Source organism: Citrus clementina, unplaced genomic scaffold (genome assembly GCF_000493195.1).
Source record: "Citrus clementina cultivar Clemenules unplaced genomic scaffold, Citrus_clementina_v1.0 scaffold_5, whole genome shotgun sequence".
Lineage (NCBI taxonomy): Eukaryota > Viridiplantae > Streptophyta > Magnoliopsida > Sapindales > Rutaceae > Citrus > Citrus x clementina.
This window is the reverse complement of record NW_006262201.1, coordinates 40,100,354-40,117,178: the sequence shown is the minus strand read 5'-3', so window position 1 is coordinate 40,117,178 and position 16,825 is coordinate 40,100,354. Positions and strand designations below refer to the sequence as shown.

At 34.7% G+C, this 16,825-nt stretch overlaps 2 protein-coding genes across 4 annotated transcripts; one reads left to right on the top strand and one right to left on the bottom strand.

Moving 5' to 3' along the window:
• Nucleotides 1–1,583: 1,583 nt before the first annotated feature.
• On the top strand, nucleotides 1,584–5,768 carry LOC18042826. 3 transcript variants are annotated; one of them, XM_006434687.2, is made up of 8 exons: nucleotides 1,584–1,871; nucleotides 2,052–2,196; nucleotides 2,332–2,427; nucleotides 2,528–3,181; nucleotides 3,664–4,024; nucleotides 4,306–4,387; nucleotides 5,094–5,351; nucleotides 5,489–5,768. In XM_006434687.2, exons 1-7 carry the CDS (start codon nucleotides 1,686–1,688, stop codon nucleotides 5,301–5,303), a joined length of 1,734 nt encoding a protein of 577 aa, XP_006434750.1. In that variant the 5' UTR covers nucleotides 1,584–1,685; the 3' UTR covers nucleotides 5,304–5,351; nucleotides 5,489–5,768. The 3 variants fall into 3 exon arrangements, with proteins under 3 accessions (XP_006434750.1, XP_024040078.1, XP_006434749.1); XM_024184310.1 differs by having other exon boundaries at nucleotides 2,052–2,202; nucleotides 5,493–5,768; XM_006434686.2 differs by having other exon boundaries at nucleotides 2,052–2,202.
• Nucleotides 5,769–5,774: 6 nt separating this feature from the next.
• On the bottom strand, nucleotides 5,775–9,036 carry LOC18042825. Its single transcript, XM_006434685.2, has 5 exons — nucleotides 8,670–9,036; nucleotides 8,103–8,296; nucleotides 7,931–7,964; nucleotides 6,609–7,222; nucleotides 5,775–6,463 (listed from the first exon to the last, which is right to left on the bottom strand). Exons 1-5 carry the CDS (start codon nucleotides 8,974–8,976, stop codon nucleotides 6,212–6,214), a joined length of 1,401 nt encoding a protein of 466 aa, XP_006434748.1. The 5' UTR covers nucleotides 8,977–9,036; the 3' UTR covers nucleotides 5,775–6,211.
• Between the last annotated feature and the right edge of the window lie 7,789 nt (nucleotides 9,037–16,825).

Genomic DNA, 16,825 nt, shown 5'->3' with positions numbered 1-16,825 from the left:
TGATAGCTCAAGTGCTATACAGTTGAGCAAAAACCCCAAGTACCATGAAAGAACAAAACATGTGGATGTGAGGATGCACTTTATCAGGGAAGAAATTCGAAATGGTGTGATCAATGTCATTAAAATTCCTACTGAAGTAAATCCAGCAGACATGCTAACAAAACCTTTGCCAACAGTTAAGTTCAGGAACTCTTTGGACTTGATTGGGATTATTAACTTGTGAGACAAGTTAACTGGTGATGGAGCAGTGATGAGTAAAGCCATAACCGAGTTAACTAAGGTGGAGATTTGTGGAATCAAGTTAGTTACATTCGGTTATATATTAGCTGAGCTGGAAAGCTGAGTCAGCATGGGTGGGTCCCCAGGTGGTTTTAGTTAGTCATTATAACCAGCTGTAAACTGCTAGCTTTATAAGCTTCAGTGAGAGAGAGAGAGCTGATCAGTTAGCGAGGTAGTTTGTGAGTTGAGAAAGATTCTCTGTGTGAGTTTAGTTTCTTGCTCTGAGTGGATTCCATTGTAATCGTGATATCTCCTAATAAAGCTTTGGCTCTACTGTTCCTGATCGTGGATGTAAGTACTCATAGTACTGAACCACGTTAACCTCTGTTTTGTGTCTCTTGTTTAAGTTTGCTTTCTTGTTCTTGATTACTTGACTGTATCCTCTGGTTCGTTTTCTGGGTTCTTGCTTGTTTGCAAAATTGGTTAATTGTTTCAGCTGGGTTACGAATTTGGTCTGTTTCACAACAACAATAAAATTATAAAATTAAATAAACACTCATGATTATTAAATAAACTCTTATTTTCTTTTATAATTTTTTTACGAGTACACGGGAGTACACAAAATAGTTACGCTTTCTCATAAACTCATAATATTATTTTATTTTTCTGAGCCCAGGCAGAATAATTGTTTTAAAATAATATTTTGACTCAAAAAATTGCTTGATTTGATGGATGTAGCGGCGCGATCAAAATATCAAATCCATTTCTAAAAAAAAAATTCTGATAACGGTAAAATTACATCACATACACGTCATTTCCAGAAACGACGCTTTTTGTCTTTGATTGTTCAAATTATTACCCCTTTTTTAAAAAGAAAAAAAGAACAGAGACACAATTACCGCCCGCCCTTTCAAAAAGATGAGCATTTTTTCTGGCCATCCATAATCAAATTGAAATTGATTCAATATTTGAAAAAGGAAATAATCTGAAATAGAATCCAAGGGTCCCACACTCGTTTACATATGACAGTCAAGGCAATGATGGAGCGACCAAAACATTAAAAGCAGCAACCCCCACTTACCACTCACTCATTCGCTCCACTCCGTTAACAGAAGCAATTAAACAAACAAACCTCGCCGGTCATTGTCCTTAATTTTTCTTTGAAAATTCCTTGATAATACTTTTTATTTTAAACGAAAGAAAACAAAAGCCGAATCATATTGTCATTTTCTCCGTTTTTATTTATTTATTTATTTATTATTATTATTACTACTTAAATATATATTAAAAAAAGTGAGCGAGGCACGGGGGGAGTAAGGAGTTTCCTTCTTTTATATACCCGCCATATTTTCATACTCCTTCAGAAAAATAGATTTTATAAGCTAAAAAGAGAATCTCAGTCGCTACTCTTCTGGTGGCTGGAGTGAGGTTACAGGTTAGGGGTGAATGTGAACTAGAGTTTCAGAATGCCGGAGCTAGGATTTCAGGAGCAGAGGTCGGCGTACAGAGCACGTGACTCCAGCCCAGACTCTGTCATATTCACCCTTGAATCCAACTTCAGTCTATTTTCTTCCGCTTCGGCGAGTGTTGATCGCTGCTCTTTTGCTTCCGATGCTCACGATCAGGACTCTCTCGCTTCTGAAATATCTCTGGTAAGTGGTAACATACATACAGATCACTCTGCATTGTCTCTGAGATCTGTCTCTCGTAGTTATAAAGCCATACCATTATATAGCATGTGGCCCGGCTGGCTGCTGGCTGGCTTTGAAGCTCGCTACCTTTTCCAGTTGTTAATTTGGTTTTGCTGCACCTTTTACTTCGGATGAGTGCAGCATTTGGGAGAACGTGAGCGGCAGGAGAGTTTAAGTGGAAGTGGTGGTCCAGATCGAGATCCAGATCCGAACAAAGTAGTCACAACAACGCAACAACGCAATAAGCACATTCGTCGTCTCTCTAAAAAAGCCGAACAGGTGAAAGGTACAGGTACTCGGATCCTTTTCTTTTTTTCATTTTAAATTTAAAGCTAATGACACAAAAACAAAAGAAAGTCAGGACTCACCAGGCCCGCCTCCTTTCGTCTCACTGTTTTCCTTCAATTATAATTATAACTAGCATCTCGTGCTCAAAAAGAAGACAGCGTTGCTACTGCAGAAGACGATAATAGAACCTTAGATTCAGCCAGAAATTCATTTTCTCAATCTCTCAAAGGTAACCCCGATCGAAACGAATTCCTCTGTATTTTAAATTAAAATATTGACATTTTTACTTATGGCTAATGAGATGATAATCTACTTGTTTGTTTGTGTAGAGTGCCAGGAGAGGAGATTGAGAGCCGAAGCTCTTTCGAGGAGAAGACCTGCTTCTCTAGATCTGAACAATGCTACTTTCATTTCTTCTCCACGCTTGGGGGCTATGAAGAAAAGCTCTAATTTGTCGCGCAAGACGGGTACATTTCCCAGTCCAGGAACACCGAATTACAGGAACGCAAGTGTTGGGATGCACAAGGGTTGGAGTTCGGAGAGAGTACCTTTGCAGACAACTGGGAATAGGAGGCAAGTGGGTGCTGCACTCTTGCCTTTTAATAACGGAAGGACGTTGCCTTCGAAATGGGAAGATGCTGAGAGGTGGATACTCAGCCCTGTTGCTGGTGACGGTGTTGCAAGACAATCTTATGTAGCTCCTCAGAGGAGGCCAAAATCTAAGAGCGGCCCCCTTGGTCCTCCTGGGCTTGCATATTATTCATTATATTCGCCTGCAATGCCGATGTTTGATGGGGGCAATTTTGTCAACTTCATGGCGGGTTCTCCATTCTCGGCTGGTGTAATAGCAGCTGATCGATTGGCAATTCAACCTGGCGCTCATGCCGGAAATTTTCCTGTGAGTATGGAGCCTTGCATGGCGCGCTCGGCCAGTGTTCACGGCTGCACGGAGACTCTGAATCCACCATCATTGCCCCCACAAGGTATATGATCTTAGACTTAATGATTTGAGCTTCAGCGTCCTCTAATTTGACATTATGGAGTTCTATTGGTTAATTTTTTCACCATTAGCAGTAACTTATGGAGTAATTGTGATTGTTACAAAGTTATTGGATTTTTTATCAATTTAGGTTGTCATAATAATTTAGGAACTGCTATTAACATGCCTTTCTGTATGGTAATTGCATGAAGAACCTTTTTATGTCCAGACAAGAGACAATTGGTATTTCACGTTACAATGTTTGTTGGTTGTACTGGTTAAATTGAATTTTGGAACCAGCCATATACTCTGTCAACAGCTGAACCATTAGTCCTTAATATTGATATGGACAAAATACCTTGTCTGGGCTCTTACATATTATCTTGGGAAGTTGGAGAATTTACTGATCATTGGCATTTCTGTTTTATACCTGTTGGAGTTTCAAATATCTGATATTGGAATCTCGGTGTTTAATCTAACTCACAGATGAAAAGATTAATGGGCTCAAGGATGCTGCCACTGATGTTTCTCATACTATTTCAAGAAGGGAAATGGCGACTCAGATGAGCCCTGAGAGTGGCTCTTACTCATCTCCCAAAAGGATGTTGCTCTCTGCCTCCACTCTGTCTGCCTTACCTATTGCGGAAATCCAGAGCGTTCGTTCCTCTAAATCAGATGTGAGGGATGTCCAGGTAGATGAAAAGGTTACTGTGACTAGATGGTCCAAGAAACATCGAACTCGAACCTCTGGGAAGAGCTCAGAAATTGTTGATGACTGGAGAAAGAAAGCCGCGGATGCTCAAACTTCAGCTTGGGATATTACAGAATCGACGAAGACCATTTCAAAGTATGTTTTCTTAATCGAAGAAATACTTATTGTCCCTTTGCATTTTTAAGTTAGTTAATGAGGATGACTGATCTGGAAGTGATTAAAGACCTAGAAAATCAGTAATTGAAATCATGTAGATAAGGAAGACGGAATCCTCACCTCGTCAAGCACTATCGGCACTTAAGCCAGAAAACACAGAATTCCTGAATTATTAATAAAAATGTCTGCATTATTTTTTTCAAACTCAATCCAGTCCCCAGGAAGACCACTGTCAGATTATGTTTTTCGGCTTTTGATAGGATCAAAAGAGAGGAACTCAGAATCACAGCATGGGAAAACCTGCAGAAAGCAAAAGCTGAGGCAGCAATTCGAAAACTGGAGGTTCTTCACTCTTTTTTCTGCCTTCTATTTGTTTGTTACTCTTGGAATGCACTTGACATTTACTGCTAAGCATGAATCCTGTTTCTTTTAATGTTTATTAATAAAACTTGCTAAAAAATTTGTGTTAAACACATTCTTAAAACAAGGTGTTATCTTATAGCCTTCTTAGGATTTTGTTTGGAATTTATATTTGGAAGAATAGTCCTCCTTCAGATAAATAGCAGGCAATTGGATTTGACAGAGCATTTGTGATGATCTCTTGATCCCAATCTTGCCATCCTGCAGTTTCAGTGCTTAATATTGTATATTGGAAAAATGATGTACCAAATGATTGAGGGCGTCTATGAAGAATTCTATGAAAAACAAGTAAAAACAGAGAAAAACTAACAAGAAAGGAAACGTTTAAAATTATGTGGATTTTCGATATAAAATTTTTGTTTCCTTTATTTTCTTCCTTTGAATGATCTACACTGATCTTGATCTATTTGATGTTCTCTGAATTCTTAATCTTTTATGTCCGCAATTACCTTTTTTTTTTTAAGAAATAGAAGACATTTCATGGTGACATCTGGATTACAGATTGGTGCTTTAAATTTTTTAAAAAAATGACAAGGCATGCATTTTTGGCCCTATGTTCCACAAACCTGGGTTTTGCATGACATCGGCCTTTGTGCTGTTGCTGTGGTTGACTAACATATGATCTCAGATGAAGCTGGAAAAAAAGCGGTCATCATCTATGGATAAGATTATGAACAAGCTAAGATCAGCTCAAAAGAGAGCTCAAGAAATGAGAAGCTCGGTGGTTGCCGCCAACCAAGACCATCAAGTTGCTAGGACTTCACACAAGGCTGTATCATTCCGTAGAACCCGCCAGATGGGTTCCTTGAGTGGTTGCTTCACCTGCCATGCTTTCTAAGATGTTATCTATCCATCTGGTTCTCTAAATTATCAGTCTGAAAAGCAGGTAATTATTACTTGATTATTATTTCAGAACTGTAACTACAATTCTTTTGTTATTTTTCAAAGAACAAATGATCAACTGCGTTAATGTTAAACATGACAAGTTGATACTAACGCAATGTCTGTTTCATTTCTGGCCAGATAGGATCTGGCAGTTGGAATGCAAGAAGATCAATGGCACATAAAAGATGGCAACTGGTAACCACATCGGCACTAAATTAGTGTTGATGCAGTTTTGTAGGGACACGACAGTTTCTTGGTCAGAATTCTTGTATGAGCTGCAACATCACGGTTGCCACATTCCAGGGAATTTAATGTTCCAATGAAAGGAATTCCCGAATTAATCATGTATGAATGTATGTATGTACATCAGTCTTTGAACTTTCGTTATTGTGTTAATGTGCTTTTACAATTGGAAGCAGTATCATTTTTTTTTGAAAAGAAAAGCAGTATCATTAGTGCTGGGAAGTAGCGATGATAAGTAAATCCAGGGCACCTTAATTGTTGTGTGGATAGACACTTTGAAATTCTTCAACTACTATATAGACATATATGTAATTTTCTTATGACAATTTTAATTGCAATAACGCAATGTAGCCTTGCATCTAATGATCGCAGAGTCCTGGCATATTAATAATCAATGAATAACGTTGCTGGTATGATGCAGATGTATTTTATTGGCTGGACCATGCAAAATAAAGCAATTGTCACTAGGTGTACAACAATTTTGTCGATGTAAATTTATCTTTCCTCAAGCTAAATCTCCTTAAATGCAATAATAATTCAGTTCAAGAAACGAATGCAGAGGGAGGAATGCCAGTCAGGCAGAGATAGAATTTGTTCGTGTTAATAATGGAGGGAGTGTTAGAGCGGCGGAGACGAAGGCAAGGAACCCAATCGGAGAGCATTGTCATAATCTTGAGGAGAATGCGCTGATAGTCCAGGAATCACCAACCCAACTACCCTAGCCAATCTCAAAAGCCAACCTTCTCTGTAATCTGGGCCCTTTTTGTACGGCAGAATAAAGCCCCGAACCAGCTCCCAAACGGCATTTATGATTTTGGGTGCGACCCATAACAAATTGAAATAGTTCTTGTTCGGCTCCTCCTCCATAACCTGAAATATCATCATCAATATAGTGAGCGAACAAACCCATTAATTAGGAGAGCTACGTTGTTTCTAGATAGAAACAGCATAAATTAGTACTTAAGTGCATGGTTTAAAATAGTAATGATATTATATCAAGAGGGCACCTTCTCACCTTGCCTTGGTAGCAGCTATTGAAATAGAGGCAGGGCCCAAAGTGCTTAAAAAAGAGGGTCTTGTCATCGTAGGGCAACCTAGGTACCAGGTCATTGCAATAAACATACCTCCGATAATTAACATCATACTTGTTTAAATTCTCCTTCATATACTCTCCAAATTGTTCGTCTCCAACCCTTGGTTGCCCAAATGTGTAAACTCCTTCCAATCTATCCAACAACAATGTCTCCTCGTGTAACACTAGCACAGACACAAACAGTATTGCCAACGCGCCCCCCAAGCTGTGTCCAGTCAATATAAACTTGGCTTCCTTGTTTTTTTGTAATATTTCTTTCAACATTTGTCTGATAGTATAGTAAGCAAATGGTGGTTGGTCACTTAATCTGTCAACTTCCTTTGGCCAACCATGATTTTCTTGCAGCCCTAGAGCTTTCATGAAGCCCTTATGCACTTTACCAACGTTTGTAACCTTGTACCACGAGACGTCGAGATCTACGGACCAGTCATCTGTATTGAATGGTTCAGTGCCTCTAAACGCCACCACGATCACATTAGGGTTAGCTTTTGTATCTCGAAGCAAGAAGGCTTGTGTTGAGTAGCTCTTCTGGAAATCTGTGAAATTAAAAAAATTAAGGAGAGGCGAGAGTTACTCAACTACTAAGCAATTCTCACTAATGGATCGAATCCATTTTACATATACAAATCACAAATAAGTTAATTTTTTAAGTAAATTACGGAATATATCTCTAAATTAAACCTGATCCTCAGTGATCTATCAAATTTAAACTTCATCTTAGCTTAAAACATTTTATATACATCATGTCTATGTTAGATAACCTAGGCCCAATCAAATTTCAGAAAACGACATAAATATCGGAGTTGAACTGACAAGGTTTGTGTGTTTTTCATTTGTTCAACTTTCTCATGTAATTCGTGTTAGGCACGTAATTGGAAAATAATTCTTCCCGGTCTGCATCACACCCGTAGACTTTTAGTAATCGCACTATGTTACGTCAGAAATTACAGGTTGGAGAGTTGGAGAGATCTCACTTATCGTGTGATTACTAGCTACTTAATAATAGATCGTGGCCAGCCACGTGTAAATGGACCCGTCCATTTACTTCTGGGATTTTACATTAAGACCGTAAATGAAGGGAGCTACAAGCATCGTTAAAATAATATTTAATTAGTAGCACTTTCAACGGGATGCCAGTGCTCTTCTCGGACCAGTTTGCATAATGTTTTAAAAATTATTATATGTTTGTCAGTCGTTAATTATATAATGAATAAGAATGAACTAGGTTGCTTCTCATTTCTTACCATTCCAAAAGTTGACGAACCCCAAGAATTCCATCTGCCAATTGAGGAAAAAAAGAAAAAGAAAAAAAATCGTTAAACACATGCAAGTATGAGATATGAAGAACACTTTTTAATTAAATCGATTTGAGGGCGGCGGACCATTGATTGTGGGACGTGATGAATTGAAACTTACCTTCCAGTGGTCTTTGACTACGTTATTGATGAAGGCTTCATTTTCATATGACAATTTGGCGGCCATGAGGGACAATGACGGGTAATATCTTCTGTCATTGGGTTGAATGCTTCTGTCTAAATCAACTCGTCTGTCAATGTTCCCCAAGAAAGATGTGAACTTTGCCGATGATCTATCTGGTATCACGAGGTTTCCTAATAGATAATCCCATTTTAATTTCTTCGCTAACATTTAATTAAGATATGCTATAAGCACTACATCCAATTAACAATACATGCACACCATATTGCTACCCATAAGCAAGCAAGCTATATACGCAGACGGATGGCCGCGTGTTTAAGGAAAAGAAACCCTGATAATACTTCTTCTAAATACCTTAGCTTTTAAATTTCATTTATTTGATGAAATATATATGCTTATATTACTGTCTTGAAATTTATGATGCATGTATTAATGAAGACAAATTAGCATATATAAACTAACTAACAAGTGATGTTAATGTACTGATTTATCTATGGCTTTCTTAATTATGGTACGTAGTAGAAGCAAGAACAGTTAAATTATTACCTTTTAAAAGATTGATCAAAAGCATGAGAAGACCGCCGTTGCTGGACAAAAGATTGAGCCACAGCTCGATCAGATATCCTACCGCGGCCATAGGTTTCCTCAAGAAACCAAGACATTTCTGTGCGACAACGGAGACGAATATAAGCCATCGGCGACGGAAATTCGCGTGCCTGCTGTCTTCTGGGCACTCAATGAATCCAAGTTTTTCCAAATTAGAATAAAATAATAGGAGAATTAGATCGACAAAACCTACTTCTTTTGGCTTAAGAAACAGATAATCGTGACAGAACTGTTTCTCATTAGCCATGACTTGGAAGCAATAAAGACGATGATGATGAAAATGAGTTGCTGCTGCGTCAACGTCTCAACTGAATATACATTTGCGAACTTAGTAAGGTTCATCTCCATCTTATATATATATCCATATAGATGCTTAACAATGTGACCAACCAATTAGAAAAAAATAAAAAATAAAAAAAGAAAGAGAAAAAGTCATTTATTAGTTGATAATGCGTGCTAATTTTGTTTTAATTAAAAACATAAGGTGAGGGGAGTCACTTACCTATAAATAAAAATAATTTTTGGAGGGGATGGTGCTAACGTTCTTAATTAATTAGTCTTTTAATTATTCATGAGGGTTTTGTCCTAATACAATTAATAACTACTGGTGCCTTCTTTGTGTTAGTGGAGAAATTTTAGAATACATTAAATATATCATGTTACCTATATAACAAATAAATAATATTATAGCATGTATGTATTTATTTTAAAAAACTACTACGTAGATGTTGGTTATATTACATTTAATCAAGCATATTATACATATATTTATTGGTTGTATTATCTCTAATATATTCTAAAATTACTTAATTAATTCCGAATTTATACGATGACCCTTTACTGTTTTCTGCCACTTGAGAAACTGGTTTCAAAATTTTTTTCATCACCTCCAAGAGATGAGATCTAGGCCATTAAAATCCCAATATTGCTGCCCACAGGGATGTTATATATGGTATCATTAACAATAAATTTATGCGATGTATCTAGTGTTGTATTAAGGCAAACCAATTAGGCGCGGTGTTGATTTTTGACCATAAGAATGCATGTAAGTATGGGAATTTTATGTGCGTTCGTAGTTCAATAAGCTGCTGGTGTTTGTCCTTTTTTTTTTTTTTAATCCTCTAATCTCCTACTTCTGCAGAATTTCGAACACGGAAACATCGTGTTGAATAATAAGAATAATAATTAATCACAAATGAGCCACCTTTTTACTTTATTTGTCATATTTTGGGTCCAACCTCTATGGTCGCATAGGGTCCAGGGTGGCGGCACATGTGTCCACGTGATACATAAAATAGACAAAGCTGGTGGAAATCCACTTCACCAAATATGACAAGGCGGCTTAGTTTATTTATCCTCGTGGATGTGGTTGTTAATAAATGGAACCCAATCGGGTGGCATTATCGTAATCTTGAATATATAGCATGGGCAGATGCTCCAGGAAACACCAACCAAACGCCCTAATCACTCTCAAAAACAAACTTTCTGGGTACTCTGAGCCCACTGCGTGAGGCAGAATAAAGCCAGGAATCAGCTCCCAAACAGCATTCAGAACCTTCGGCATTGCATATAATACATTGAAATAATTCTTGCTCGGCTCCTCTTCCAGAACCTGATGATAATAAAAATTAATTATAAACTAATACTAACAATTAGTTAAAAATAATAATTTAACCAAAATTAAAAGGGAATTTTTAATTTCACAATCATGCTAACGTCATACATGCATGCACGCGTGTATTTTGGTTGCCATGCACTCACGTACGGGAGATGTAGTTATAGAAAGCAATTACTATTAATTGACTAATAACTCTGACCTCGCCTTGGTAAGAGGGCCTTGTCATCAAAAGGCACCCTAGGTGCCATGTCATTGCAATAAACAGATATCAACATCTGTGGCTCTGTCTCATCATGTAGTAAGCAAGTGGGTGTTCCTCGTCATTTTTGCCAATTTCCTTAGACCAACCTAATTTTCTTTGGAAACCTAGAGGTTTCATGAACCCGCTATGCGCTTAACCATGCTGTGAAATTGGTACTACGCGATGTCAAAATCTCTGCACCAGTCATCTGCATTGAATGGTTCTGTGCCTCTAAACGCAACCACGCTCATATTAGGTTTAACTAGCTTCTTTATCTTGAAACAAGAAGGCTTGCGTAGACAACATCTCCATAAATATATGTCAAACAAATTAAATTAATTAAGGAGACATAAAAATGATATTTAGTCATACTAGCTGGTAAACAAACATCAAAATGCTAAAAATAATAATCTTTTATATTATCTGGTGAATTTTCTTGATTCTTTCAGAGAAAACTTATTCGATGGAGACGATGTCGTTACTTAATTTAAGCATGACTAGCTAGTTCAACTGTTTATTTTACGTACAATATTTAAGAATGATAAGGTTTCTTCTTAATTAGTAATCACCATTCCAGAAATTTTAGAACTTCAAGAATTTCATCTGCAATATTAAAGAGAAAAACAAATTGGTTTAATTTATAGATGGTACATATACGAGATTTAATACGATATATATTTTGAAAAAATAAAAATAAATAATTTAATATTCCCTTTCAAATTTGATTTTGGACTTACGTTCCAGTGTTTATTGACTACGTTAGTGATGAAGGATTCAATCTCCTAAGACAAATTCGCGGCCATCAGGGCCAATAATGCGTAGTATTTCCCCGTATTAACCCCATTAATTTTATATCTTGACCATAAGATTAATGTATACGAGTTATAAGTTAACTGTATATATGTATTATATACTAACCAGTGCCAGTGGTACGTATCATGCATTTGTATGCACACATATATCAAATAGTTAGTTAAATTATGGCATGTACGGAGAGATTACTGTACCTTCTAAATTCTTGTTTACAAGCTGGACGAGGCCACCATTGATCGATATTAGATTGAGCCACAGCTCCAGCGCATTTCCGAACTTGGCCATAGGTTCTCTCACGGAAGTGAGCAATTTCTGTATGACACTAAAAGTAAAAACAAATTTTCATGACTGCTGAATGCAGTTCAAATAAGTGTCATGTTGTTGAAAATACATTTTTCCAATGGCCACAAGCAGTCGCTGATAATCAGTGATTAGGTTAGAAATGCACTATTTTCCAATCGGGCACCATAAATATGCTTATTTTGAGGGAAATTGGCCATTATAGATACATAAATAGAGATCGAAAATTAATATGGACATGCGAACTGATATTTATGACCACTTTAAACTACAAAAAATAGTATTGCGATTTTCTCTAGCTATTGTATTTGCGATATCAATTTGAACTAACTAATTACCGTTAAAAGTGCATAATTTTTTAAGGGCAAACACAGTTGAAAAAAAGTAAATTACAATTGAAAAAATATTAGTTCTAATTGATTATGCAATCAAAAATATTTTATGTAGGTGATATAGGGTGTTGTGTGTCGCGAGTATGCTACCTTCCGAAGGCCATAACTTTAGGTACAAGTGTCCGTTTTCGGCGTATAATATATCGTTTCGAAACTTACGATGAGACAAAAAAACCATGAACTGTCTAAGCTGTTCTGCCTTATGGTTGAGCTGGAAATTTTACTTCTTTCTTGTTTGTTTCCTAGTTTTAAGATTTTTTTCTTATTTTTCCCGATTCTTCTAGGATTTTTATCTTCTTTTTTTTTTTTTTCTAAAACTCATATTTGAGCGCCATTTTTTTCCTTTTCTTATTTTGATTAGTAGAACTTAATTGTTATATTATATTTCGGATTTGCCTATTTTGGTAAATTCACGATATTGAAACTTATTATAAAAGGGACTGAAAACCTTAGTTTTATTCATTCAGACTTTTCAATAAGATTTCTCATTATTCAGAAACCTAGTTTCTTCTTTCAAGTGAGTTCAAAAACATTTCTATTTGGTCAGTAGGGGTAGGCATCGATTCGGTTTCGAAATAGACTTTCAAGAATCAGTTCGAGTCCGAAAATTAAAAAAAAAAGCCGCTTAGATTTTAAAAGAAAAAAATTGAACCAAAACTGACCTATCAATTTCGGTTCTCTTAATGGTTCTATTTTTCCTTATCGACTTCCAGTTAAGGACCCATTTGAAAGGTTTACAAAAAAATTGGGCCATAACAAAATTCTTATATGTAAACATTTCCTAAACATTAGGCCATAATAAATTTTTTTCTAAACGAAAGGGATCCAAATGATATTATCCTTCCACTTCATCTACAACCTTCGTCACTTAGCAGCTAGCACATTATCGAAATGGAAAAACTAAAAAAGCACAATAGCGTACGCATAGAGCTAATAAAACGAAATACTAATAATAATTTATTACAATAAAATAAAATAAGGCAAACATGAAATTAAAAAAGACTTTAAAAAATAGCTATTTAAAAAATAGCCATTTAAAAGAAAAAAGGAAAACAAAGTTATTTGACCGGCTAGCTGGCGACAGAAATGATGGAAGGAAGCAGCAACAACAGCGGATGGTCGGCAATGAAGATTCGGCAATACCGGGCACCTGCAGACTTGGATTTGGTTGGAAAGGTGGGACTTAGGGTTTAGGTTTGTGGCTGTTGAAATTGGAAGTGAGAGAGTAAAGAGTAAAGACCGAGAGTGGTGCAAACATGTGTAATTGTGTATATATGTTATGTGAAATTACAAAAAATGCCATTGTATCTGTTTGGTTCGGATTTTGTAATTTGTGATCCGAAAACTGAACTAAACCTAATCATTTGATTCGGTATTTATATATTTGGGTTTTTAGTTTTAAAAAAACCAAATCAAAACCAAAAAAAAAAAAAAAAACGAACGCAATTGATTTTTTTTCAATTTCGGTTCGGTTCTACCCACCCCTAATGTTATGTTATTTGGAATTAATTATATTTTTAAATGAATTTTAATATTTCCAAGAAGATGATTGTTAAAATTCATTTTATTCTACTTGATAGTTAAAATGATCATTTTATTAATTGCCTCTGGGGAAAAAATCAATGAACCAATGGATAAATATTCTCTTATGAATAATTTCAACAAATGTATGTGCAGCTCAAATAAAATACAAACAAGTATATACCAAAAGCTACACAATGCTACGGCAATGACTTAGTAATCAATGAAGAAATGACAAATATTCTTTTATAATTTCAACAATTCAATTAATGCACCAAAAGCTACATGATTGCTACTACATTGACTTATTGTTGCTAAAAGATAAAATCAATATGGATTCATCATTAAATCCTTGACAAATACTTAAATAAGACATAACACATCAAAAGCTACACGGTACTACTACAATGATATTTTGGTGTTGACAAAAGATAGAATCATTGTGAATTGGGTAAGTGAATCCTTGTGAAAGTTGAATACCTTAATTTTTTGTTCCTAGGCTTTTGATTCTTTGCATAAGAATATTAAAAAAAAAGGATAAAATTAAAGTAGAAAAGCATGCCTACTAAACAAGAAAATAAATCTATCCTAATTATTTAACGTCCCTTTCACTTGTGAATTAAAATCCAATAAATTAAAAACATGAACATAATAATAATAATAATAATAATTCTTACCTGCAACCCACAATTAATCAAATAATTCTCAGCGAACAACCTAACAGAGAAAACTTCAAACCAGCCTTGTAAGAGTGTTACCAACAATAATTGATGTCAAACTTAAGAAATTAAAGATGATGGAAAAAGTCAATAATATTTGAAAACATCTCCCCAAATTCTATAAAGCTTAATTCAAAAGAATTAATTAAGAAAATGGCCCTAAAATAGAGTTTAAAGCATTGGAGAGATGGATAATACAAAAGAAGAGGAGATGAATTCATCCATTGCGCTTAATATCATTGACTTTTATTAATTTATTTTATTCTATTAATGGATATGATTTGTTAGAGAGAATGAAGAGTAGGTTAGCATTAACATATCACTTGCACTAAAAACAATATATTCAATTTTTTTTAAAAAATAATCAATTGATTTAATTATCCTAAGTTAGTTATTTTATACTGATAAATATTGAAAATTACTAGCATATGATTTGATCAATTGCAAAAAAACAAAAACAAAAAAACTTCTCACCATATTAATGCAAATTTTAAGTTTGTTATAATTACTCTCTAGCCTAAATTGATTTATAGAACATCTTTAACATAGATTTAAATTTAAATGACAAATTAATAAGATAAACAAGAGATGAAAATGGATACCGACACACAAACTATTAAGCTACATTAGTTTTGATAATTCATAGTTAAGCTATGTCTCAAAAAATAAATAAATTATTTTGCAATAATTCTTATTATATGTTGAAATTAATTGTATGACCATTCTTAGACAATTAGACTAATTTAATAAAAAAATTCAACTATAATTAAATGTTAATTACTAATTATCTATTTTTTTTTATATATGCAATGAATGTTATGTAAGAAGTATGTGTTCCATGTTCCACAATTAAGAGTATAATAAAACTATGAAAACTATTAAATTCTATTTATTAAAAGTGTCACGAAATAATTACATTAATTTGAAAACTAGCTAATCTCCAAATTGATTCAACAATAATTATGATCAATCATTGACATTATTTCTTTAATTGCTTAACTATAAAACATCAATTAGTTTGATAATCAATCTCTAAATTGATTCAACGATAATGATTAATACAATTGAGACTTAAACATTAATGTAAGTTCAAGTTTGTTTATAAGATTGAATGGGATCATAAATATATTATTGAGTTTTATTCAACTACAACGCTATTTCAGAGTTGATTGATGTTTAATTGTAAGATATCATACATTATATTTATGTTGTAATCAATCATTGGTATCTTCAATGGTATCTTATAAGTTAAATAAAGTAATTCAATTTTATTGTTGCACCTAGTAAAACCTTAAAAAGAAAAAATCAATCCTTTAGTAATTATTTAATATATAATTTATTGCATATTACTTCATGTCAAGTGGTTGGCACTTTCATATTTGGTTTTACTTTTTTTTGGCTAAGGGTTCAAACTCTGTGTGCATTGTAGAAGTTAATTTTATTTTAAATCAAGTACAATAATTAATTAATTATTTATTTATCTAGTTCATGTTTGATAAAAAAAAAATAAACTTATAATTACTTTTCTTTTAGATGATATCTAATTTTATATTTTATTTTCTTACCTTTAAAGCTTTGCTTTGACCAACCTTGCAAGTTACACTAGTGAAAAATATTATTGGTGTCCATGTTGTCTGTTAAAATTTTATATTCTTTGAATATATTTTTCAACCAACTCCTAGGTACAGTTAAAAATATTTTTCTATTTTTGACAAAAAAACTACAATAATTAAAAATATTATTTTATTTTCAACCATTTTTTTGAAACGATAAAAAATAATTATACATTTCCAAAAACAATTAGTTACAGTGGTTATAAGTACGGTCCAGTTACCTTGCATCATGGGTTTGGTACCCCAGTCATTTGTCTTATAGCCAATGAGCCAATGACCCTTTAGGTTGTGAAGAAAGATATTTAACGGTTGAGATTTAATATTTAGAAAATGGATAACCGGCTGAAGATGTTTTTTTGATCCTCAGATATTTATGAATCACCAATAGGTACAGTCTCAGCATCGTCAAAATCCAAACTTTCTTTTGCCTTTGAGTGCTTATTCTCTGCACCAGGAACACCATCACCACCACAGCCACTTGCTTCAGCCACAACCAAAGCGCCACAACTCATCAGGAAGTTTAGACCTTTCCTCTCCTTACATCCCCAAACTACCATTCTCTGATCCACGCCATGAGTTCTTACTCAGAAACCATCAACAACAAATGGGTTTTTCTTCAAAATGTGCATTTTCTTCCTCAGTATCTTCAACAAAAAATTTTGATGGAAGCAGCAAAACAGAAGGTTTTAGGTCCGGGAGTGAAGAGATTTCTCGGCAACAACGTGCTTTACTCGACCAACTCTAGAAGGTTGCAGAGTTAGTGGGAGTTGGGTAGGCATGAAGAAGCATAAATGGGCATAGGATGTTAGGCTTGGTTGTAAAATAGAGAATGGCAGGAAGACGTAGAAAATGGGAATATATTATGTTTGGCAATACATA

Coding starts and splice junctions, on each gene's coding strand:
- LOC18042825 (XM_006434685.2), bottom strand. CDS start 8,976: ATGGCTAATGAGAAACAGTTCTGTCACGATTATCTGTTTCTTAAGCCA. Junction 7,223..7,930: donor GTTCGTCAACTTTTGGAATG/GTAAGAAATGAG, acceptor TTAATTTCACAG/ATTTCCAGAAGAGCTACTCA. Junction 6,464..6,608: donor ATAGCTGCTACCAAGGCAAG/GTGAGAAGGTGC, acceptor ATGATATTTCAG/GTTATGGAGGAGGAGCCGAA.
- LOC18042826 (XM_024184310.1), top strand. CDS start 1,686: ATGCCGGAGCTAGGATTTCAGGAGCAGAGGTCGGCGTACAGAGCACGT. Junction 1,872..2,051: donor TCGCTTCTGAAATATCTCTG/GTAAGTGGTAAC, acceptor GGATGAGTGCAG/CATTTGGGAGAACGTGAGCG. Junction 3,182..3,663: donor ACCATCATTGCCCCCACAAG/GTATATGATCTT, acceptor TCTAACTCACAG/ATGAAAAGATTAATGGGCTC.